Below are 25,201 nucleotides of genomic sequence, written 5' to 3'. Positions count from 1 at the left end.
GCTTTCAAATGATGTAACTTTCATCTCGAAATTCAAACAATACATGATGTATTTATACTCTTTAATGGTGCATGCGACAGATTGCAGTAGCTGGCTATTCAAGCAGAGAGGGCCACAAAGCTCTCTCTCTCCAACTTATTTCACAAGAAAAAGCAAACAAACAAAAAACATGAATGAACATCAGCGGGTATGTTGAAAGATATAGTACAACTTCCTGAAGTGTGTCTTCTTGTAATAATCCCATACACTGTCGGCCAAATGTTTGAAATAATGGACAGATTTAGCAGTTTCGGAAGGAAATTGGTGCTTTAATTCACCAAAGTGGCATTTAACTGATCACAAAGTATATTCAGGACATTACTGATGTAAAACAGCACCATCACTATTTGACAAAATTCCTTTTTGATCAAATCTAGACAGCAGCATCAGTCCAACACCTTATCCTTGAGTAATCATGATAAAATGATCATTTGGTGCTAGAAGATCACTTCCATTATATCAAACACAGTCGACAGATATTTGGTTTGTTAAATGAAGCTGAACGTTGTCTTTGTGTTTGTTTTTGAGTTGCCACAATATCAATAGACTGGCATGTCTTAAGGTCAATATTAGTCAAAAATGGCCAAAAAAAAAAAGAAACCGCTTTCTCTAGAAACTCCAGTCAATCATTGTTTTGAGGAATGAATGCGATACAATGCTTGAAATTGCCAAAAAACTGCAGATTTCATCCTTGTGCGTGGATGCCATGGAGAATAGCGTGAAGCCTTCACATGCGCTAGGTCTCCGCGGTAACACACTCAACAAGCCATGTGATAAGATGCACGGATTGACGGTCTCAGACATGGAGGCAACTGAGATTCGTCCTCCACCACTCGGATTGAGGCGAGTCACTAAGCCACCACGAGGACTTAGAGTGCATTGGGAATTGGGCATTCCAAATTGGGAAGAAAAGGGGAAAAAATCCAAACAAAAAAAGACAATTTTTATTTATTTTTACATGGAATGACATGCATTGATGAATTGTATGCAATAAGACCAGGAACATGTATATCATGAAAGTTACGTGGATGTTACAACTGTTATGAAAAATTAAACAACCTAGTTCATTACACACATCACGACAGCTCCAATGTCAACTGTGTGGCGCTAAAAGTGGGTTAAATTCAATCCTAAACACAAGAGTTTTTTTAAGGTTAATGCTCTATCAAGTTTTAAATCAACAAAACCAACCTCCCAACCCTAAACCTTAACTCTAACCCTAACCGATAGCGTCATAAAGAGCAAATTTGACCAAAAAAAAATGCAATTGCTGAAGCAACCTTTGACACTTTCAGCTCATGTGTCGACATGAACTTCAAGACTCGTAACCCAGTCCTTTGCATCGCAAGTGTAACGCTCTATCAGTTGAACTATTGCGCAATTTGATAGCATTCATATCAGCTTGCAATGCAAATGTTAAAATGTATTCGGCTTATAAGTCAAGCGCTAAAGTGTTTAGATGTCATAAGATAGCATTGTGTGAGGAACAGGGTGAAAAGTAAATGTTTATGAACTGATAATCTGCCGTTATACTCGTGATTTGTGTGAAAGTGACAAATAAAAGTCATTGAAAGTCAGTTGTAGCGCGTCTAGTGTTCAAGGAAACTCCCGCAATACATCCAACAAGCCACGTAAAACACATTGAGCAAAAATGTATATATGATATGTATGTGTATGTATTTGTATCTGCACAGTTCATTTTCGTTGGGGGCATCATTAACATTTTTATTTAGTTTTTGCTATTTTCCCATTATCAGTTCTCTCTGGACGCATTTCTCATTGTCAGTTATGTCTTATTTTCATTTGCAGAGTCATTATTGTGTCTACTTTATTCCAATTATACAGGATTAACTTGAGAAATGACACGTCAAACTCTGCCACATGATTGCTTTATCCTTGTTAAGCCGGAACATTAGGTCAAATGTGAAGATTTATGTTTTTATAACAATATACACAAACTATACGAACGATTTCAAAAGCCAAATCTTTTGTGTCTGGTTGCATCTTTACGCCTCCACAATGACAAGTGCATTATTTAGTGTACGCCAAAATTCCTGAAGCCCCTTTGTGTGGTGAAGAAAATGGTATGCAGGAGCATTTGTTTTGCTACAATTGACGGCTTTGTGTTTGCTTCTTCTAGTTACAAGCAGACAGAGAGCATTGTGGGCAGCACTGGCCATAGACAGTCTGCTGCATTGATTTCCTCTGAATTCAAGGCATTCAGAAATTGCAGTTTATCTCATCTAATGTATCGATAATTGCCCATTTTGTGTTTTAATTTACTAGCCAGACATTAGAACATTTAACAACCCCCCACCCCACCCCCCATTGCTCCCGGAAAAGAAGACATGCACATAAACTATGACGAAACACATTTAACGAATATATTCCTATAGTATTTATATAGTAATATACATATGCATCAAAACAGTCATGTGACTTTGTCTAAGCAAGCCATGCGAATACATAATTCGCTCAGTGAATATTATCATTATTCCATTACAACTTCCATTTAATTTATATTTTGTGCAAATTTGCAAAGAAGTGACGATTTTGTTATGAACATATGGATTAGAAACCCTACTTTATTTGCAAATTTGGAGCCATAAATTAAATTGGTAACTTGGATGAAGTTTCAGCTACGTAACTTGGAAACATTGCCCTTATTCACAGCAGCGCCATCTTTTGATTTTTCCATTAAAGTTTCTTCAATAGGCCATACTGCGGTTTAAAGTGTATTTAGATCATTCCGCGGACAAAACATTGAAAGTAGAATTGAAGTACATTCAGTAGACAAAAAACTCCAGACAACATGAGTTGTAGAAAATCAGATGGGTTCTAGGAGCTTTATACCATGTGAGCCATTGAAGAGATGGTATGTCTATTCCAAACAGCCTTGTTTTAATTTCCGTTACCAAGATGGCGCTATTGTTAGTAAGGTCTACAGCCATGGACAAAAGTATTGGCAGTGGCATAAACTACAGCCTCTAGCATCAGTCGCTAGTGCACCACTTGAGGTCAGGAGAGTGAGGTTTACACAATACACAGGTATCTACCAGCTGGGTCCCGTTACACTCACCCCCCTAAACCTCACTCTCATCCGGGTCACGGCACCATTGTAACCGGTCGTGCTCGCCCCTCTCCGAACGGAACTCGAACCGGCGTCTCCGGCATGGGAGGCGGGTGCGCTAACAAGGAAGCTAAAGGCTACAGCCTCTAGCGTCAGTCGCTAATGCACCACTTGAGGTCAGGAGTGTGAGGTTTACACAATACACAGCTATCTACCAGCTGGCTCCCGTTACACTCCATTATGCTGGAAAATGCACGAATCATCAACAAATTGTTCCTGGATTGTTGGGAGAAGTTGCTCTTGCAGGACATTTTGATACCATTCTTTATTCATGGCAGTGTTTTTGGGCAGAATTGTGAGAGGGCCCACTCCCTTGGATGAAAAGCAACCCCACACATGGATGGTCTCAGGATGCTTCACGGTTGGCATGACACAGGACTCATGGTAGCGTTCACCTTTTCTTCTCTGGACTATCGATTTTTCAGATGTCCCAAACAGTCGGAAGGGGGCTTCATCAGAGAAAATAACTTTGCACCAGTCTTCTGCTGTCCAATCCTTGTACTTCCTGGAGATTTTCAGTCTGTCCTTGATGTTTTTCTTGGAGAGAAGTGGCATCTCTGCTGCCCTTCTTGACACCAGGCCATTGTCCAAAAGTCTTCGCCTCACTGTGCTGCAGATGCCCTCACACCAACCTGCTGAACAAGATCTGCACTGGTGGTGACACGATTCCGTAGCTGACTCCTCAGAAGGAGATGGTCCTGGTGCTTGTTGGACAATCTGGGACATCCTGAAGCCTTCTTCACTGCAGTCGAACCTCTTTCGTTGAAGTTCTTGATGATCTGGTAAATGGTTCTTTCAGCTGCAATATTCTTTGTAGCAATTTCCTTGCATGTGAGGCCATTTTGATGCAAAGCGATGATGGCTGCGCGTCTTTCTTTAGAGGTAATCATTGCTAACAAGAACACAATGATTGAAAGCACTTCTTCCCTCCTTTTACAGCATCAGTCTGCGCTTATAATCCAATCAGAATGATAATGTGATTTCTGACTAGTACTCGTTCACACTTTCCCAGGTGCTGCTGATATGATTAGTGAAATGATGTTAGCTGGCCATTTTGTTCCAGGGTCAAAAAACAGTTAAATTTGAGTTTTTGTGATAAAATAATTTTCTTTGGCCAATGAAGCTTTTTGCAATGATTTAAAATGCATCTGATCACTCTGCACAATAATCTAGAAATGATGTGAATCAACACCACAACAACTGAAGCAGAAAACTCACAACATTTATGTCACTGCCAATAATTCTCAGCTCTTGCTGAGATCTCTTCTAAAACTCTACAGGAGATACATGTGGGTTTACTTGGAGAGAAACATCTGAGAGGCAGAAGGAGATGTTCGATACACAAGATATATTATTACATTAAGCACTTTGTTTGTTTTTTTTCTATCTGGACCCGTATCAAAGCAGTGCAGAAAATCCTGTTTTGTGTTGGATGTTGTGCTGAGAAAAGGAAGGGAAACTCTGAGAAAAGCAGTTAGGTGTGGTCGTGTCGAGGAAACAGGGCGGCCCAAAGCTATGTGTGGATTTCCCACTGTGCCAAACGGCATGAATGAACTCGCTGCACAGCCACAAATATGCAGTAAACAGCTTTTATGTTGAGGTTTCTGTGGTTCAAATCTCCATGCAAGGGAAAAGAAACTACATTTTGATTCATCACTTTCCAAATGTATCGAAACAAATGAACTTGGAGGCCAAAAAAAGTCGCATTCAAATCTCTGCACAATGTGTTTTATAGGTTTTTGAAATTTGCATTTTCAAATAGTATTAATTGATAGTTTTTAATTAAGCATTAAGGTACGAGAGGCCATGCTATATTGTGAATATAGTCACAGCTGAAGGGCATTGTTAGGCATGACACAAAGTGGAGTTTAATAGAGAATATTGATTTATTGAATCTACTCATTAAAATTGTAACGTGAACTGTGATTAAAGAAATGTTCCAGGTTCAAGACAAGTTGAACTCAATCGACAGCATTTGTGGCATTTGTGCCCTCGTTTATTAAAAAAAAGAAGCTACAAACGTTAAAATACTCACTGTTTGGGCGTGTCATTTTCTGCATATCGGCCCATTTGGCACGTTTCGTGTTCTCCCGATGGCCAGATCGCCCCTGATCGGCCCCAATGTGCGTCGGCCCACTGGGAATATGCCCGGTATGCCAGAATACCAGTCCAGCCCTGGACACAAGATGTAAACATTATACATGTTGACATGATTTAACTGTGTGATTAAATTAGCTTACAAACATTTTCTGTGTAAAGTTACAGCCAATATTACAACTTCGTTGCCATGACAACGCAATGCCTATAAACACAATAGGGGAATTTATCACAACAAAATTGTGTAGAACAGAGATATAACACTAAAATCATGTTATCACATATAATGTTTACATCTTGCGGTTATACTTTTGCAATGGTGTGTATTTTAAAGTATTTGGACTGGCCCCATTCACTGCCATTGTAAGTGCCTCACCGTACCCGCAACTTTGTCTTTTTTTCTTTTAGTTTTTTTTTAGCATTCAAATATTATTGAAAACATTAGAAAGTGAAAATGAAATATGAAAAAAAAAGGAAAATATGAAAAATTCATGCAGCATGACAGATGAATTGATATCTAAAAATATCTCCCGATTTAAAACAGTGTCAGTCAGACAATTATTATTTGTATTATTATTATTATTATTACTACTATTTTTACTCTACTTGCATGTGGTTACAATTTCCATCCAAGATGGATCTGTTGTTGACGATCAAACGTTTAATTGCGTCAGTTGCTGTGCAGTGAGCTGGGGTATTTGGGTCCATTTTGGCCAATTGGATCAATGGACATGGGTAACTAGGGCACTTGTGTGATGCGTCCATGTAATGTAGGACAGTTGGACACTGGTGGAGTTGCTCGCAGATGGATGTTATGTAATAAAGTTTGATTCATTGTCTTCACATGTTGTTTTGAGAAAAACATAGAAGAGCTGGATCTTCATTCACAGCACAATTAGCATGTTTAGATCAGGATGTATTTCCTGTGACATGCGTAATGAACTGGCAACTGTTTTTATGTACTTGTATTTGACGTGTATACTATGTTTACAATGCAAAGTTAGATCCTTTATAGTCTAGCAAGCTAATATGAAAGATATGAACCAAATGAAAAGAATGTCTTTTGGTATTTGAGGTCTATAGGCACATTGTGAAAAAATACATAAAACGTAATACACATAACCACACTCATACTTATAAAGAATTTGTGTTTTCTTTGTCCACACCCAAGGATGTCATTGAACAAACCATTCATGAGATTATATCTCCAGCATTTAAAAGCTACAATGTTAAAATAATTAGCAGTGTTTTCATTCCAGGCATTGTCTGTAGAACTTATAAAACGACTTACTATAATTGGTTGCTTTCTCACACTTTCTTGCCAACAACAGACATAACCCAGTTTTATTGGATTTCTTTTTTTTTTTTTTACATTGTTGTAGTTTAAATTCTAAAAGTAGTACATTGCATTCAATGCATTAGAGAAGCGGTTCCCAGCCCGGTTCCCGGAGGCCCCCCAACGCTGCACGTTTTGAATATCTCCCTTATCTGACAGACCCAATTCAGGTCCTCTCTACTAAAGAGCTGATGAGTTAAATCAGGTGTGTTTGATTAGGGAGATATCCACAAAGAGTAGTGTTGGGGGGCCTCCGTGAACAGGGTTCAGTTTTGGAGTGTCATTAGTTGAAAGCTGACACAGACGTTAGACACGGTTTCTGGCACCAATAATCATGCCATGGTCCAAATCATTAGATCTAAAAAAATGTCCCCATTCTGATGGTTGATGTGAACATTAACTGAAGCTGATGATTTTATGCACTGCACTGCTGCCACATGATTGGCTGATTAGATAATCGCATGGATGATTGTTGGTGTCATGACGGGCTGGTTCGAGTATTTCTGGGATTTTCACACACACACCAGTCTCTAGAATTTACTCCGAATGGGGCCAAAAACAAAAAAACATCCAGTGAGGGGCAGTTCTGTGGATGGAAATGATCTTGATGAGAGAGGACAGCAAAGAATGGCCAGACTGGTTTGAACTGACAAAGTCTACGGTAACTCAGATAACCACTCTGTACAATTGTGGTGAGAAGTATATCATCTCAATGTTATTCTGAGATGTGGGTTGGTGCTGTTTTGGCGGCACAAGGGGGACCTACACAATATTAGGCAGGTGGTTTTCATGTTGTGGCGGATCGGTATATATATATATATATATATATATACACACAGGGCTGGACTGGTAATCTGGCATACCGGGCATTTTCCCGGTGGGCCGACACACTTTGGGGCCAATCAGAGGCGGACTGGCCATCAGGAGAACCGAGCGGGCTAGTGGGTCAGCCATAACACGGTCCAAATGGGCAGCGATAAGCTAAATATCATAATATTTAATTTAATATAACTAATGCATTAACAGTACTCTGCTAAATGTAGGCACTTGTAAAAAAATGTATAGTGAGGATATCTTCAAAATGAATGCCATAAAGAGTTTTCCTTCATCACTTAACATCATACAATGTCTAGTAAACATAAAACATCTGTATTTGGTGTGACAACCTTTGCCTTCAAAAGAGCCCCAATTCTCCAGGTACACCAGGAGGATGTTACGAGCTTCTTGGAGAACTTGCCACAGTTCTTTTATCTATTTAGGCTGTCTCTGATGCTTCTGTATGTTCATGTAATCCCAGACTGACTCAATGATGTTGAGATCCGGGCTCTGTGGGGGCCATAACATCTGCTATAGGGCTCCTTTTTCTTGTTCTGTTCATTCAAAGAAATGTTGAAATCTAAAATGTATATTACCTACTGATACACTAAAAGCAGAATATATAAAACAACCATTTTAAGACAATTTGTTTGCGAAACATCTGTGCTTTTAAAGACTTTTGCACAGTACTATATACAGCATACTGTACATAAATATATATATATATATATAATTTGTGTTATTATATAATACAATTAATAATAATAATAAATAACTGATTTTCATAATTATTATAATAAAACATTTATATTTGTTATATAAGAGTAATTATATTATTATTATTATCATCAATATATTATTGTTATTTTTATTATTAATTCTTCTGAAGCTTTTTGAGGTCTGCAATCAATTCGTTCGGGTAAGTGAATGTCTGCATAACTGGTCCGTATCAGGGGCAGTGTACGTGTTATATAACAATAAAAGTGTTATTTTGTGAATTTGGCCTATTAAGTAATCTAGCCTTGAGAGAAGACAAAATGGCCTACATTTCACAGTGACAGATGATGCTAGAAAGCGACTCCAGGCCGCCAACTGCGCGGCTGTACTGTTGGATCTTAACAAATGCGTGTCTGTTCATATAATCTTTCGTCGTCAGTGCCAAGAGACTATATACCAGCTGGCATACCACAAACACCGGAAAACTCGACAAAATGAGAGAGAACTTGGAATCACTGAATTCTGACACGGTAACCAAGTGACATAAATCTGACCCAATATTCTGCCATTTCATTTTTCTCTTTTTTTTTCACTTCTTTTCATCTTTTCACTTTGGCTTTAGATTCCTTCATAAGTCAAATCTTTCTAACAAGCAACATTTGTATGTAGGTTTGCTATAAATCAATTATCTCCAACATTGATTATTTTTATAAGAGTGAGACCTTTAAGAGGCCTTAAGATTTCTTTAAGTCCAAAATTACATGTCTTTAACTTTGAAATAACCATAATGAGGAGGCCATCATTAAAGTAATCGGTACCTCTGATATACTATCATACTTTAATATATGGGTAGTTGCAGGGGCGTAGCACCAAATTTTGTGCCCTGGGTACAAACCATCTTGCTGGGCCCCCGTACCAAATATGTATGTATAGAAAACTGACTTCTAAGGGGCCCCCCCCTGCCTCGGGCCCTGGGTACTCGGTACCCTTTACCCCCCCAGTCCGACGCCCCTGGGTAGTTGACAGGCAGCGTTGCATGCCATGCTTCATCTAAAACAGCTATCCAAAAGTTGTTGAGCGGATTTTCGCTGTCATTTTCTGCATATCGTGGTGCATGACGCGGCACCTCATTTTTGCTTATCGTGGCCCATTCAACATGTTTCGTGGCCGACCCACCGGCCCGCTCATTTCTACCGATGGCCATTCCGCCATCAGTGCGCCCAAAGTGCGCTGGCCCACCGGGAAAATGCCTGGTATGCCAGATTACCAGTCCAGCCCTGGTCACAGATTGTAAGGGCATACAATGTTGAATGCAAATAATAAAATAATTTAAGCAAAATATATAGACTTATCAATTGTCACTTGGTCAAATCTAGTCAAATTAGGGTCTACATCATAGACAGGTTGCATAGCATGCCCTCATCCTCGAAAACCATGAACAAAACTATGTTTTACTACAACTCCATTAAATACGATTTCTTGCGGTGAGGATGAACATGATTTGTGCCAACTACAATTTGCACCAATTTGTCAATTTGCCTTTTCAGATCATGCCATCAAAATAATATTGCATTGGCCAATGGAGTTTTCCAAAGTTTGATTTTAAGGTCATTTCTGATCACTTTGTATTGTAAAATGATGAGTCTTTAAGCAAAACCAGTCAAAACCACTAGTCATTGGACTTTTATTGATTGCGTTTACATGCACACCAATACTCTGATAACTACTAGGGTTATTCTCTGCTTTATTTATGCACACAACACTTGCGCACATTGGATAAGCCAGTAAAAACACTGGTAAAGGTGTTTTCATGCAATGTAATGGGCAAAAATTACGTGTACCGATCCATTTATGCTTAAATTGTTATGACTTTACTAGAGGTAGACCAATATATCGGTTTTACCGATTAATCAGTGCCGATAGTTGCTTTTTGGAACTATCGGTTTTCTCCAAATATCTACGCCGAACGTTGCTGATAATGTTTTACTCATTTCAAAATAAGAGTCCCTGGTGTGTTTTGGCTTGTTTACACTTCAAAGTCCCGTGCTATGCACCAAACCCAATTTCTTCTGGTTATTATTGGGATTTTGGTTAAATAATAAACCACATCTGGGCTTTTATACATTTTGGAATCTTTTTCTGTGCCCGTCTTAGAGATCTTTTTTTTTTTGGGCATTTTATAAATCTATTTTAAAAACTATTGACCAATTAATTGGCCTTTCCCACCACCATAGTTATCGGTATCGGCAAAAAGCCACTATCGGTCAACCTCTAGACTTTACCCCAGTAAAGGTAAACCGCTGAAGGCGTTTTCATGACCACACACACGTTGTTTGCTAATTTAGCATAATCGGTGTAATATTGTGCACGCTCAGTGAGTGCAATAAATACAATAAATGTAAGATTGTGCATGTAAATGTGCTCATTGAAAAGATAAAATGGCTTTAAGCATTGCATTATAAACACGGTACAAAAACAAGACAATTTCCAATCCAGTTCATTTTAATATACTGCTAGAAGACTCAAGGCTTTCATTTATTCAATAGGCAATTTGTGCCAGGCAGAAAGTTTTTCATCTCTTTTCAGCAATTTTGTGAATGTAACATGTGTTTTGAAGACGCATCCTGAGCCCTTGATGGTTTACATAATAAACCGCTTTAACATTTAGATGTGGACATTGAGGAAGGACAATAGGAAAATTGTGCTTCAAAGAAGATCCAACGCCTCCACACTATTAGTACTCATCTTTAATCTTCATACAAACATCAAGACAAGACAAACGCAGATTGTGGCTTTGCCAGAGGTCTTGCATAACAATTTGACACAATTCCCATGTTGCCTCTGGAAATCGATGAAAAAGACAAAAGCTCCAGTCATCATAGTATGAATCAACAATTAAATAACGTGGTCTTGAAACATCAATTATTAACATCATGATTTATTAAATAAATAAATACTGAGTTCTGATAATAAGTTATGTCCATGGCACGTCCAAATGTGCCCACAGTGAAGTACAGCCTGTTCTTGTCGCCTTCCAGAACCAACCACGCAGAACTACAGCATCCGATGAAGTCCATGTCCTTAAGCGGAAAGTATTCACAGCTCAAAGAAACCTGCTCTCCAGAGAGCTACACCAAACCACCCTGCTCTTTTACCTAGACATTAAAATCTCTTTTTGGCTTCAACAAAGCAAGATTGCTGCTTTACAAAAATGATCAACACCTTAATGAGATTTAGTTATCATTTCACCATAAGACTCTGGTTCCAGCCCAGCTCGGTTTTTCTTCTCATAAATCCATTCTCTTGTTCCGTTCATCCGTTTTTAAAACCCATAATCCATATTAACTCCTCCACAACCCTCTAATCCAACCATAAGTAGTCCACATTCTTGCCTTTTCAAAGTGTATAGATCCACAAAGTTCTTTGCATTCAATCGCATCTCTGCAACAGCATGTTAAGTGCATAGTCCATGCGACTGCGCAGGTCAGCGGAGCAGCCAGACGCGAGCAGCGTGCTGAGGCGCAACGTGGTGGACACGCGGTCCTCGTTGATGTATGTCAGGAGATATTCCTCGCTCTGATTGCAAAGGATGATCTTGGTGTGGTCATGATAGAAGTTAACCTATGGAAATAGCATGCGATTAGTAATCGACAGTCAATGGGAAAACAACATGTTTGCGTTCTTGCGGAATACTGCGTTATAGTGGTGCAGTCATGAAGCTCTACCTGGAAAGTGCCATCGTTGAAGAGCATCATGAGCGCTTGGTCTGACTTGAGCCACTGAAGAAGGTACAGTCTGGGTTTGTTCACATCTGTCACGTTGGGTAAGTCGCCACCCTGTTGGACAGCAATTATTAATGAGAAAATCAGGCTAAAATGCAATATCGATTAGGGATGGGAATCATTTGAAATTATGTGTAATTGGATTACACTGTCAGAGAGTATTTTAGTACAGTGTTCTGTCTGCATCGGCATAAAAATGCATGTTTAAAAACCATTCACAGAACCGGAAGTCATTAAATAATCTGGTTCTGGTATTTAAAAAAAAGGGGTTTGGTTACCAACCCTAATATTGATACAGAATTAGAACATGAGGCCAAAGAAACCCATTTGAAGCCGATAGAGGACACTTACATCCATCAGATTTTCCTCCATGTAATGAGCAAAGTACTTCAGGATGGTGACCTGGCCGACAAACTGCTCTGGGGCATCAGTTGTGGAGAAGACAGAACATTGTCCCAGCTCTGCATAGTAATGTACAGTCCTGGTAATAAAAAATAGACATGTTAGTCTTCAAGTATCAGCAACATCTTCACAGTGAAAGTATGAATAAAGAGCTAAATAGACATTTGGGATAGCCTTGAACGTACTTTTTGTCAGACAGCAGGCTCATGTGAGTGCTGTTGTTGAAGAGAACCCCAACGGTATGGTCTGACAGCTGGTAGCCGAAGCCGTACTTGTTGGAGTAGTCCACCCATTTTGTCACCCACTGGAAACTGCCATTCATGCTCTCCTTTGAAATGTTATTAGCTGTAAATGAGAGATTATACAAATGAATGAGGGATTTGAAGTGGTCAAAGTGACCTTGCTGTATTTAGAAAGCTTTTGTTTGAGAATAACAATTGCAGATCAATTGAGTACATGGATACAAACCTTCCGGCATATTCTCCAGACAGCTTCGCAGTACTCGGACTATGGTGTCTGCAACGCTGCCCATTGTGCTGTCCGCAAGACCTGCCAACACATAAAGCAACAAAACCCATTAGATATCTAATTTAAAACGCATTTATAAGGAATGTTCTTGGTTCAAAACAAGTTAAGCTCAATCGACAGCATTTGTAGAATGATGCTGATTACCACAGAAAATTATTTTGAAAAACAAAAAAAAGCTAAATTTGCAGTTACAGTAAGGCATTTACAATGGAAGTAAATGGGGAAGGTTCATAAATGTCTAAATACACATTGTTTCAAAAGGTAGTCACATGATGTAAACATTATAAATGTTTATATGATTTTAGCATGATAAAATGGATTATACCGCCATTGCATCATCATGGCAACAAAGTTGTAAATTGGCTATAACTTTACACAGATCAGGTTAGTAAGTGACTAGTCAAAATAATTTTGTGGTTATCAACATTATGCCACATATGCTGCCAAATGAGCTTGCCTTGTTTAACTTGAATCAACCAAACATGACTTGCAAAGTTAGACTCTTACATTCGATACTGCTACTACAACTCCCAAGAGTTCCCCGCACGATCATACGAATGCTGTCTCTAATCTGCTGTTTGCTGTTGTTGTCCTTCAGCGGCACAGCTGGTTTTCCTACAGTTGGGATGTGGGGCTTACTGTCCTATGGGAAATGAAGAAAGGAATGCAGGGTTAAGTTACAGTCTTATTGCGGGTTGTCAGATGTTTCTACTTGACAAAGAGGGGTTTGAGGCGTTTACATTGAGAAGGAAGAGAATAAAGGGCATATTGGCATACCTCTGGAGTTTGTCTACAGGGTTGGGGGCTGATTGAAGCTTTCCGGAGGTCAAGGCATACTCTATTAATATCCTCTTCCTCCTTTGTTGGTTTATCTGCAGGAAACAAGAAGACATCCCTCAGCCCACGATCAAGATGTCCAATTATGTAATTTAGGGACTCCACAAGTCGTCTACTGTAAACTAGAGTTTAAAGTGCTTACTTTGAGTCTCCAAGTACTTGGCTTTGTCCTTCTTGCCACCAAACAGGGCAGCTGCAGCTTTCTTGAAGAAGTTCTTGGCAGGGCTGGTGTGGTGTAGGTCTGGGGCCGCATGGCAGCAGTTAGAAGACAGTCTGTCGGGTGTGAAGCCCTGATATTACAGGAACACAAGACTTAAGAACTCGCTCAAAGCCACAAGAGAGCAATAATGTGTTTAGTGTGGAAAATGGTGAGTATACGCTCTGTTTATACAAAGACACACCTGGCAGAAAAAGTCGTGGCGCAGAAAGTCATCTAGTCGTGGTCTGTCTTCAGGGTTCTTGGCCAGCATATTGCTGATGAGATGCTTGGCTTGGGGCGACAAGGTCGACGGCATGGAGTATTGTGCTTCACGTATGCATCGATAGGTCTCCTTGAGGTTTGTGGTCTCAAATGGAGGCCTGCCCAAAAGCATGGTGTACCTGCAGAGAACAAATCATCCATTGTAAGTAAGTATCTCCAACAAATGGCCTCTAACGCTCTTGAAATGTTAATCTTATGCACAAACTCACATCACACAACCGAGCGCCCAAACGTCAGATTCACAGCCATGTCCTTGCTTGTTTAAGACTTCAGGCGACAGATAATTAGGTGTCCCGCATATCGTTCTTCTACGGTTCTCGACAGGTTCGAGTTTTGCAGCCAGGCCGAAGTCTCCAACTTTGAGTTCCATAGACTCATTGATGAAAAAGTTACCTGGGAAGAGTAAAAGTAGATTTAGGCTATGACAGCTCCATTCAGCTACATTGCTCGTGAGATAATGTACTATTAGATACGGAAGGATTGGTTGCTTACCTAGTTTAAGATCACGGTGCAGAATGTCCTGCTCATGGAGATACTTCAACCCCGACACAATCTGCCTGAGGTAGTACCGAACCTCTGGTTCTGTCAGCACTTTTCGGGCCTTCAGAATGTGTGCTAGTGACTGTGGAAAGTAAAATCAAATCAGTTTTTCATGCAAGACCCGTTTCATTATCTCTATCACAGAAGGTAATGTCAATAGCACTCACCCGTCTACTGCAGTGTTCAAGTAGGATGTAGATATTGTCTTTGTCCTCAAAATGGTGGTAGAAGCGAACAATGTGTTTGTGATGCAGGGCTGTGTGCAGTTCGATCTCTCTGTCGATCTGTGAATCAGACAGTACCAAACTTAATAAAAGATTGTAGCAATGCAGCCAGAAGCAAATATGGAACGATAGGAAAGTAGATTACCTTTTCCCTTTGGTGGGGTTTGGAAACACGCGTGTGTGGAATGATTTTGGCTGCATACACTTTGCCTGTGCTTAGATCTGTGAATTCGTAGCATTTGGCGAAACCACCCTGCAATAGAGAGAACGTATGCTTTATTAGACAATGACAATTCAGTATTCAATAAATTATTCAAGTTATGTTGATCATCAGTTTTTTGCAAATCACAACACTTGTGCATACCTTTTTATTTGATTTGTTTATATGAAAGAAGGAACAGACTAAAAGCTAAAACAAAACTCTTGCTTCCCTTACAAAAAAGTACTTTGGTACTGCATCATGGTGCAGTGATAGTATCAGATGGTAATACCATGATATATTGATACATACCATGGTAAATGTCCAACAAAGCATGGTATTACCACAGTACATCTACAAAGAACATGGTATTAAAATGGCACATGTACAAAACCATGGTATTACTATGGTATGGGTAGAAAAAACATTGCACTACCATGGTAAATGTCCAAAAAACATGGTATTACCATGGTACATGTCAATAAATTATGGTTGTACCATGGCACATGTACAAAACCATGGTATTACTATGGTACAGGTAGATAAAACATGGCACAACCATGGTAAAAACATAGTATTATAGTCCAACATAGTCCAAACAATCTTATATTTTCCATAGGTATATTTCAAAAATAGCATGGTAAAAAAGAAGTAACCAGGTGTATATCCAAAAAAGCATGGTACAGGTAAAAAAACAAAAACAAAAAAACATGGTACTACACTGGCAAACGTCCAAAACAATGTACTTTCTGTTAGTGTTTTTACAGTTAAAGCTTTAGTGTCAAATATATAATGTTTACCTTTCCCAAAACTTTTCCTCTGCAGTAACATTTGCCAGTAGCAGAATCCGTAATGATGCGTGACATTTCTTGTATGGCATGAGAGTGATTCTCCTCAGATTTCCTACGTCTGTTTTCTGCGGGTATGTGTGTGTGTTCACACATCTTGCTGTTATTCACAGAGTGGTGATGATGATGATGATGATGATGGTGTGTAATAGTCCTTAGTATCTCCATGCTCGACTCGCGACTGCGAGAGTCTCTTCACCGTTCTTCACTTTTATACTCGCGCGCGGTCGCTCCGCCCCTTTTAGTTTATTTTCCTGCGCGCGACACGGCGTCTCAAATCAGTGAAAATGATTATGATTTCATTTATTTCTGAGTAGAAAGATGTATAATTTCACATTTTCAGTGCAATACACCCAAAGTTTTATTTACTTCAATTGAAATAAAATTGTATACATAAAAAAGTATATAATGTAATTTAAGCGTTCATATATTTTAATTTTAAAAATACTTGTGTTTTTAGTTTAGTTTTTAATAATAGGGACACTAGAAATCCACATTTATAGCCTACCATAATACCCTTGTAATTACCAGTTTATAACCTAAACAAATGCACTGGTAAAACACACACACACTCGCGCGCCCGCACACACACACACACACACACACACACACACACACACACACACACACACACACACACACACACACACTATGTTGGTCTACCTATCATTATGAGGACTTTCCATAGACATAATGATTTTTATACTGTACAAACTATTTATTCTATCCCCTAAACCTAACACTCACAAAAAACTTTCTGCATTTTTTAAATTTTCAATAAAACATTGTTTAATATGATTTTTAAGCTATTAAAATTATGGGGACATTAGAAATGTCCTCATAAACCACATTTGTAGCATAATGCCCTTGTAATTACCAGTTTGTAACCTAAAACATTGTCCTCTTAAACCACATAAACATGCCCCCCACACACACACACTCACAAACACATATTCACAAACGCACATACACACTCACATACACACACACTCACATACACACACACACTCACAAACGCACATACACACGCACAAACACACACACTCACATACACACACACACTCACAAACGCACATACACACGCACAAACACACACACTCACATACACACACACACACACACACACAGTTTTATTAATTCTGTTTAAATGTAAATAGGACAATTCATTTAATATAAAAGTGTGAATTACAAATATGTTTAAAAAAAAATAGTTTATAGTTTGTTTTTTGTACTTACATGTTATTATAACAGTATATATCCAGTATCTTTGAACATGCTTTATAATGCATTCTTTTCAGTGTTTTATTTTGTATCAATTATAATCGAGTTCAATATCAGTCAAATATGTGTAATATTTCATTTTCTTGGCAGAGAGGTCTAAAATTAAAATTTTTCAGTGAACACACCCAAATATTTGGTAATGATAATAATTTCTTCTCAATTTGAAATTACTACATTTTGTATTATGAAATATTAAACGTGTCATCCTATTTTGTATCAGTGTGTTTGAGCAGGACATGCATGGACATGTTTTAGGTGAATATCACAGTAAAGAGTTCTTCCGCCATCATGTGGTGGCTTTACACTGATTTAACACGTTTCTACATAAACTGCATGTATGACTCATACCATGACAATATGTACCCACACCCTGTGTTACACAGTGACATACAGCCAATAGATGTATGACAAAAGTATTGATTTAGACCAAGAAAATGAGTTAATCTACAATCTACATTATGTTCTGATATAAATTATATTCCTCCTATAAAATAAAGAAGCATGCACATGTTTGTAAAAAGAAATGTAATGTCTATGAAATTAACATATTATTGATATTATACTAACAAGGCTAATGTATGTGTCTGTTTGTGTTCTTTCCATCATAACAGCATTTGTCTTGTAAGAAGCATTCAGCATCTATCACATGAATAGATGTTTATGACGACTGCAGCTTTAATCAAGGAAACAGCAATCAGTTCTCATTCTTCTGTAAGTTTAAGACATGCATTGAGTTTTTGTGGTCTATTGAAGCTGTTCTGCATTTCTAAGAATGTTTGATTTTTCAAGTCTTCAAATTTGAAGTGTTTACATGCTTATCACAATTTATTTACAGCTAAATTCAGCAGGTAATTATCTATATTCATTGAATATCAGCATCACAGATTCAGGGCACAGGCCTAAAATATTGCTATAAAACATATTATATACTATAAACCTTTATTCTCACATCTAATGGTATTAAACTTACAATAGCATAAATAATGCCAACTCGAGTGAACTGTATGCTAACAAAAGGGATATACCAGGTAATTTATGAAAAAGTAAAATTTCGGGGCCAGGGTAGCTCAGGGAGTAAAGACGCTGACTACCGCACCTGGAGTTGCGAGTTTGAATCCAGGGCGTACTGAGTGACTCCAGCAAGGTCTCCTAAGCAACCAAATTGGCCCGGTTGCTAGGGAGGGTATTGCCACACATGGGGTAACCTCCTCGTGGTCACTATAATGCAGTTTGCTCTCGGTGGGGCATGTGGTAAATTGTGCGTGGATGACGTGGAGAATAGCATGAAGCCTCCACACACGCTACATCTCTGCGGTAACGCACTCAACAAGACACGTGAAAAGATGCGCGAATTCACGGTCTCAGACGTGGAGGCAACTGAGATTCGTCCTCCACCACCCGGATTGAGGCGAGTCATTAAGCCACCACAAGGACTTAGAGCGCATTGGGAATTGGGCGTTCCAAATTGGGGAGAAACATTGGAACAATTATCTTACCATACGCTTCCGAAAATTTTGGAAATTGGATGTCCAAAAACCCAAGACAATCAATCATAAGACAGATATGAGCATGCATATCCTTTGTGAGTTGCATGTGGCCTTTTTGTGACATTCAGTAGTCGATTGCTCATCGGTGACCAGAAGGCTCGTTCAGGTCTGTGATTGGCGAGGAGAAGTTTTGGATGAATTTCTAGCAGTGTGAACATCGTATCCCCAGACCTGGTTTAATCTTGACTCTGCAGTGCAGCTGTGAGGACTCTGGCATCTTCAGGAAGTTCCTTCAACAGCTTCTCTTCCAGAACGTCCATCTGACACATGTGAACATATATAAATCACCATTAAACACTTAGACATCTTATACTCTCTTAATTCGAAGGTGTTTTAATCATAAACGTGTTTTTTCTCTTGACAGAAAAAAAAGCATTGTAGGATTATCTACCAGCAGTGTGTAAAATATTTAGGCAATATGGAATGATATTCAGGACATTATTCAAAAGGAATTGCAAATTGTATTTGCAATTGCGTTTTCAATTTGTGGACGCATAAAATGTGATTAGGCTACTTGAAACATGTCAAAAATCAAGTAGAAAATTGATTGTATGATCCATAGCGCCCCCATATGGCAAAGTCAGCAACATACCACCACTGGAGCCAGAAACAGTCACATTTCTGTACTTGGACAGTCAGTCTGAAATATAAAAGCTGCATTAAGGAAAGACAAAGACATCTGAAACTAACACGAAGAGACTTTTGTTTATGTCAGAATGTACCCCATAATGCTTCAAGAAGATTAAGCCTATTTTAGGAACTTTAAATGAATATTTTGGGTTCAATAGCAGTTAAACTCAATTAATAACATTGGTGGCATAGTGTTGATTTCAACCAAAATTAAACACATATTAATTTCGACTTGTCCCTCCTAACCAAAACCAAAATTGTGGTTACAAAGCACTTACAATGGAAGTGAATGGGGCCGTATGTGGATGTAAACATACATTTTAAATGTTTTTAGTGTGATACAATCCCTTACTAACCTTATCTGTGTAAATGTATATCCAATATTACAACTTATGTATAAGGTTTATGTCTTGTGGCTTTATTTTTGTTTTTTAACTATGAGTATTTTAGAGTTTATGGACTGGCCCCATTCTCTTCAAATTACTATTTTTATTTTTTTAACTTTATGCTACATATGCTGTCAATTAAAACCTTAACTTGAATCAAACCAGCAATATTTCTTATTTTTGGCATTGTATTTTCAAGACAAGTATGCCCATTCACCTACACCCTCTCAGTAAAGAAATCTCATTCTTATTATTTTAATAAGAATAATCTTATTAAAGAGTGAAATGTAACCTGTATATATTTTCGGCAGCTACACCCCAAAACATGTTGCACGATGCGAAATTCTTGGAATGCATTGCGAAAATATGCATTACCTTTCAAAAGACCTGTTTGACAGACCTTTGCTCCTCGAAAACGTGCCTCAAAACTGGCGCGTTCAGTTATGTTCTTTGCGCTGCGTCTAACCTTTTAAAAAAAATACAAAAAAGATAGTGTAAGAATTTTAATGATTTTTAATTTCTTAGTTTGAAATAACATTATAAAAAATAGAAAAGATTTGCGTCTAAAATGTAAAAAAAAAAAAAAAAGTTAACTACAATTCCCAGCAACTCGCGCGAATTAGTGACGTCAGCACGGCCGAGAGCGCGCACGCACAGCAGCGCGTCAGGCGCGCTGATGCTGAAGCTCAGAGGACACGGAGGGACACAAGCATCACCGGGAACCGACTGAAGAAGAATCGTGCCAAATATTCGGGCTTCGATAGCATGCGTCAGGACGGATCCATGCAGGTTTGGCCTTGTTCTTTAAAAGCTTTTATTGCCATTTGGGGCTTTGAATATAAGGTTATTTCATTACAATTCCTATTCCGATTTATGTAGAAATGAATATAGAGCAAAATATGTTGAGTTGATTTTTGTAATGCATTAACCTTATACTCAACATGGTTAAATCATTCGTTATTCCTAAATGGATTTAAGGTTGAATAAAATGGAAACACACCATAACCATCTGTAATGTGGGGGTTGGGGGAATATTCCTGTAGTAAAGCATTTTAATAGATTTAAATCGCATCCTCTCTGTACATTTAACATAATCTAAATTACATGATTGTGGATGCATTTGAATTATGGTTATAGGGTGGTTAAGGGTGAGTTTTTAGGGTTATTTCAGCCAATGATAAGCCCTAAATGAAATATGATATTTATTGATTATATTTAGTGTTGAAGCATGTAGAATGAGTTCATTATGCAGGTGAAATGTAAGCAAATTAATTCATTTGGCCTGTAGTTTTCAAGGCCCATTCATAAATGTCCTATTCACTAATTTATAAAATAACATACCATAATAAATCTGTCATTTCTTACAGATTTTATAGTTTGTATGGTAAAGATAATATATCATCTTATTTATTTATTATTATTATTATTATTATTATTATTATTATTTGCATAAACTACTCAGGTGAGAAATACATATAGTTATAAATGTTAGCAGTTAAACAGATCCCAAAACAAAGATGATCATTATTTCTGTCCATTTAGAGCGCTTAACGACTTAAACGTCTGGCATAAATAATATATTAATATTTATTATTATAATTATTGTCTAATGATCATTTAACTGGCTGAATCAGAAATGAGAAATAAAGCTGATTAAAAATGGGACTTTTTTAACACTTTCTAAATTCACCATCTTTGATTAATCTAAATGACATTGTTAATAAAATGCCAGGAACAGATTTGATTACTTTCCAAATCTACCCTTGTATCTTCAGCCCTCTGTGCAAACAGCTTCATTTAATCCCATTTATAAAATAGAGCTCAATAATAGATGCAAATGAGCACTTAAATGAAATGCACATCTGGTGATGCTGAAGCCTGTTTGTTTAAAAGCGTCTCTTTTTCGTTCCAGATGGCGGCGACACAAAAAGAAGGTTCTGACCAGAACTTTGATTACATGTTTAAACTGCTGATCATCGGGAACAGCAGTGTTGGAAAGACATCGTTTCTCTTCCGGTACGCTGACGACGCCTTCACCTCAGCGTTTGTGAGTACTGTGGGCATCGATTTCAAAGTCAAAACCGTCTACAAGAATGACAAGAGAATCAAGCTGCAGATCTGGGTGAGTCAGCCTACATTAGTCAGCAGATTGCATTAGTCATTCGATTTCATCAACTCACGTGTAGCTTAAAATTTGGCCATTTAAAGTGATGTCTCGCTTGCCTTAGGTGTTACATTTAAGAGGTTTAAATAAAGCAGTGGATAACTTTTAGAAATGTTTTAAACAATTATGAGGGAGTGTTCAGGATATCTTTGCAGTTCTGGTTGGTGGTGCAGAAAGTACACACATATTCACTTATACCTTTAAAGCAGTCTATAAAAAATATAATGAAAGTGACAATTTTACAAGATGCAAAAATTCAAAAGGATATCAGCGGTGGTCTTTTACGCATTTCTAAATGCTTCTATAAGGGTCGAGTCAAGACACACTAACCATAATAAAAGCAATGCTTTATTGTCGCGTCATAGTTCTAGACAAAGTATTTAGAAAATTTGATCTGACTTGCATAGACAGATGCGTCAGTGGACCTCAAGATGGCTTCCATGCTCAAAGCAGGTGGTGAATGAAGATGATGGATGAAAGTGGCTTTGTGGAATGATGTCAGAATGATGCTTTCAATGGCACCAAACCTCTGTTTGAACAGGGTAGCTCATGCATGCTTTCTAAATCCAGATTAATACAGAATAGTATTTTAAACTGAACTCATATGTGTGTGTATATATATATATATGCAGTGTATATACTGGCGGCCAAAAGTTTGGAAGAATGTGCAAATTTTGCTCTTATGGAAAGAAATTGTTACTTTTATTCACCAAAGTGGCATTCAACAGATCACAATGTATAGTCAGGACATTAATGATGTCAAAAGTGACTATTACAATTTGAAAACACTGTTTAGAGTTTCTTAAACTACTTCAAAGTGTTCTCATCAAAAAATCATCCACGTGCAGCAATGACAGCTTTGCAGATCCTTGTTAATCTAGCAGTTTGTCCAGATGGTCATGTGACCTTTCACCCCACACTTCCTGTAGCACTTGCCATAGATGTGACTCTCTTGTTGGGCACTTCTCACACATCTTACAGTCTAACTGATCCCACAAAAGCTCAATGGGGTGAAGATCCGTAACACTCTTTTCCAATTATCTGTTGTCCAATGTCTGTGTTTCTTTGCCCACTCGAAACTTTTCTTTTTGTTTTTCTGTTTCAAAAGTGTCTTTTTCTTTGCAATTCTTCCCATAAGTCCTCCTGAGTCTTCTCTTTACTGTTGCACATGAAACTGGTGTTGAGCGGGTAGAATTCAATGAAGCTGTCAGCGGAGGACATGTGAGGCGTCTATTTCTCAAACTAGAGACTCTGATGTGCTTCTCCTCTTGTTTAGTTGCACATCTGGTCTTCCACATCTCTTTCTGTCCTTTTTAGAGCCAGTTGTGCTTTGTCTTTGAAGACTGTAGTTACACCTTTATATGAAATCTGCAGTTTTTTGGCAATTCCAAGCATTGTATCGCCTTCATTCCTCAAAACAATGATTGACTGATGAGTTTCTAGAGAAAACTGTTTCTTTTTTGCCATTTTTGACCTAATATTGACCTTCAGACATGCCAGTCTATTGATACTGTGGCAACTCAAGAACAAACACAAACACAACGCTCAGCTTCATTTAATGATCCAAATATCTTTCAGCTGTGTTTGATATAATAGCGAGTGATTTTCAAGAACTAAATGATCAATTTATCATGATTACTCAAGGATAAGGTGTTGTACTGATGCTGCTGTCTAAATTTGATCAAAAATGACTTTTTTCAAATAAGTGATGTTGCTGTTTTACATCAGTAATGTCCTGAATATACTTTGTGATCAGTTAAATGCCACTTTGGTGAATTAAAGCACCAATTTCCTTCCGAAACAGCAAAATCGGTACATTATTCCAAACTTTTGGCCATCAGTGTGTATATATATATATATATATATATATATATATATATATATATATATATATATATATATATATATTAGTGCTGTCAGTTGATTCAAATATGTAATTGTGATTTAATCACAGATTTTGAAAGTGCTAAAATTGACTTTATATATATATATGCTTCTATTCCTGTCAAAATGCATTTAGCATCTATGTGTTGTTATTTAAACTTGTTAAATATTTTATTTAATTGCATGTGTTAGTTTAAATGCTTTAATTTTGACAGCTCATTTATGTGTGTGTGTGTCTGTCTGTTTTTCATGTGAAATTAGGGAATCTGTTATTTCTGTTATATTACTTTAAAATAACTAATCCTTTCATGCCTGCAAAATATCACTCACACTGCTGAACGTAAAGTTTATGAATAATTAGCTGTGTTTAGTATGTTGGCTGTATTTTGTCATATAATGGCTTACCCAGAAATGAATGGTTTGCCATCATTTACTCACCCCATGTCATTTTAACTCACTACTGTTTTCTTTCTTCTGTGAAACACAAAAGTATGATTTGTGTCCACGCTGCTCCTTTTCATACAACAAAAGTTAATTATTTATGCTGTAATGTATAAATAAAAGTTTCATACATGTATGCTATTAACTAGTAATCTTGTAACTATATTCCATGTCTTCTGAAGCTGTCCGATAGCTTTGTGTGAGGAAAAGACCAAAATTCAAGTTGATGTTCTTTGCTGACCAGAACTAGTGATTCTCACTTGTGGTAGCTTATATTTACATTTGTAGCCTCATGATTGGTCACATGACACACAAGAACCAATGGCATTTGGCATGAGTGATGACAAAACCTAGCATGACGAGTGTATATGTGCCATCGCACAAACACGAATGAGATTTGACAGCTATAACGGAGCTTGCAGTATAAATTAGCGTCTGTTTGTATTGTATGGAAAAGAGCAGCTCGGACATTCTGCTAAACATCTTGTTTTATGTTTCACGAAAAAAGGAAAATAATATGGGGTCTGAATGGCATGAGGGTGAGCAAATCATTACAAAATGTCCTTTTTTTTGGGTGAGCCATCCCTTTAACACACATGAAATGTGCTTGATGCAGATGGTTAAAATGGTTTGTTTCTTTATAAAGACAAAACACGTTGAATGTACTCGTTTGGGTTGCATCCTGATTTTCAGCTCAGCATTGACATTATTTTCTAGATAATACGCAACTTATGGAAACTAGCCTACAGCCAGTGCCAGTACTGAACAATGCTGTCCCCGAATTGAGTGTGGCTGAAATCATTGATTTGGAGAGGTGGCCAATAGCGTCATTACTGTACGTCATGTGTAGAGAATTATACTTGATTACACATTCAGACTGTTGGTCATCAAC

The 25,201-nt window shown here is 37.9% G+C and overlaps 2 protein-coding genes across 2 annotated transcripts in view; one reads left to right on the top strand and one right to left on the bottom strand.

The window, feature by feature from the left end:
• Positions 1-10,259: 10,259 nt before the first annotated feature.
• LOC127635723 (serine/threonine-protein kinase PLK2-like) lies at positions 10,260-16,150 on the bottom strand. The gene is made up of 14 exons (XM_052115955.1): positions 15,929-16,150; positions 15,075-15,182; positions 14,873-14,989; positions 14,658-14,787; positions 14,375-14,558; positions 14,086-14,284; positions 13,827-13,974; positions 13,625-13,719; positions 13,355-13,490; positions 12,788-12,868; positions 12,505-12,664; positions 12,269-12,398; positions 11,861-11,971; positions 10,260-11,756 (listed from the first exon to the last, which is right to left on the bottom strand). The coding sequence occupies exons 1-14, from the start codon at positions 16,142-16,144 to the stop codon at positions 11,565-11,567; spliced, it is 2,007 nt and encodes a 668-aa protein (XP_051971915.1). The 5' UTR covers positions 16,145-16,150; the 3' UTR covers positions 10,260-11,564.
• Positions 16,151-20,506: 4,356 nt separating this feature from the next.
• The window catches only part of LOC127636208 (ras-related protein Rab-3C-like), a 30,887-nt gene continuing 26,192 nt past the window's right edge, over positions 20,507-25,201 (top strand). Inside the window, exons 1-2 of the mRNA XM_052116640.1 lie at positions 20,507-20,609; positions 21,733-21,942. Of these exons, the coding sequence (XP_051972600.1) occupies positions 20,586-20,609; positions 21,733-21,942 (234 nt within the window). The 5' untranslated portion in view covers positions 20,507-20,585. The remainder of the gene's footprint in view (positions 20,610-21,732; positions 21,943-25,201) is intronic.

Source organism: Xyrauchen texanus, chromosome 43, assembly GCF_025860055.1.
Source record: "Xyrauchen texanus isolate HMW12.3.18 chromosome 43, RBS_HiC_50CHRs, whole genome shotgun sequence".
In the NCBI taxonomy this organism is placed as follows: domain Eukaryota; kingdom Metazoa; phylum Chordata; class Actinopteri; order Cypriniformes; family Catostomidae; genus Xyrauchen; species Xyrauchen texanus.
The sequence above is the reverse complement of the archived record's forward strand: the minus strand, read 5'-3'. Positions and strand labels throughout refer to the sequence as shown.

What these genes read in the sequence shown, in the direction of transcription:
- LOC127635723 (XM_052115955.1), bottom strand. Translation starts at nt 16,144, where the DNA reads ATGGAGATACTAAGGACTATTACACACCATCATCATCATCATCATCAT. An exon ending in TTGAACACTGCAGTAGACGG is followed by an intron (nt 14,788 to 14,872) that starts GTGAGTGCTATT and finishes TACTTTCCACAG; the next exon opens with TCACTAGCACACATTCTGAA. An exon ending in TGGGCGCTCGGTTGTGTGAT is followed by an intron (nt 14,285 to 14,374) that starts GTGAGTTTGTGC and finishes TGTTCTCTGCAG; the next exon opens with GTACACCATGCTTTTGGGCA.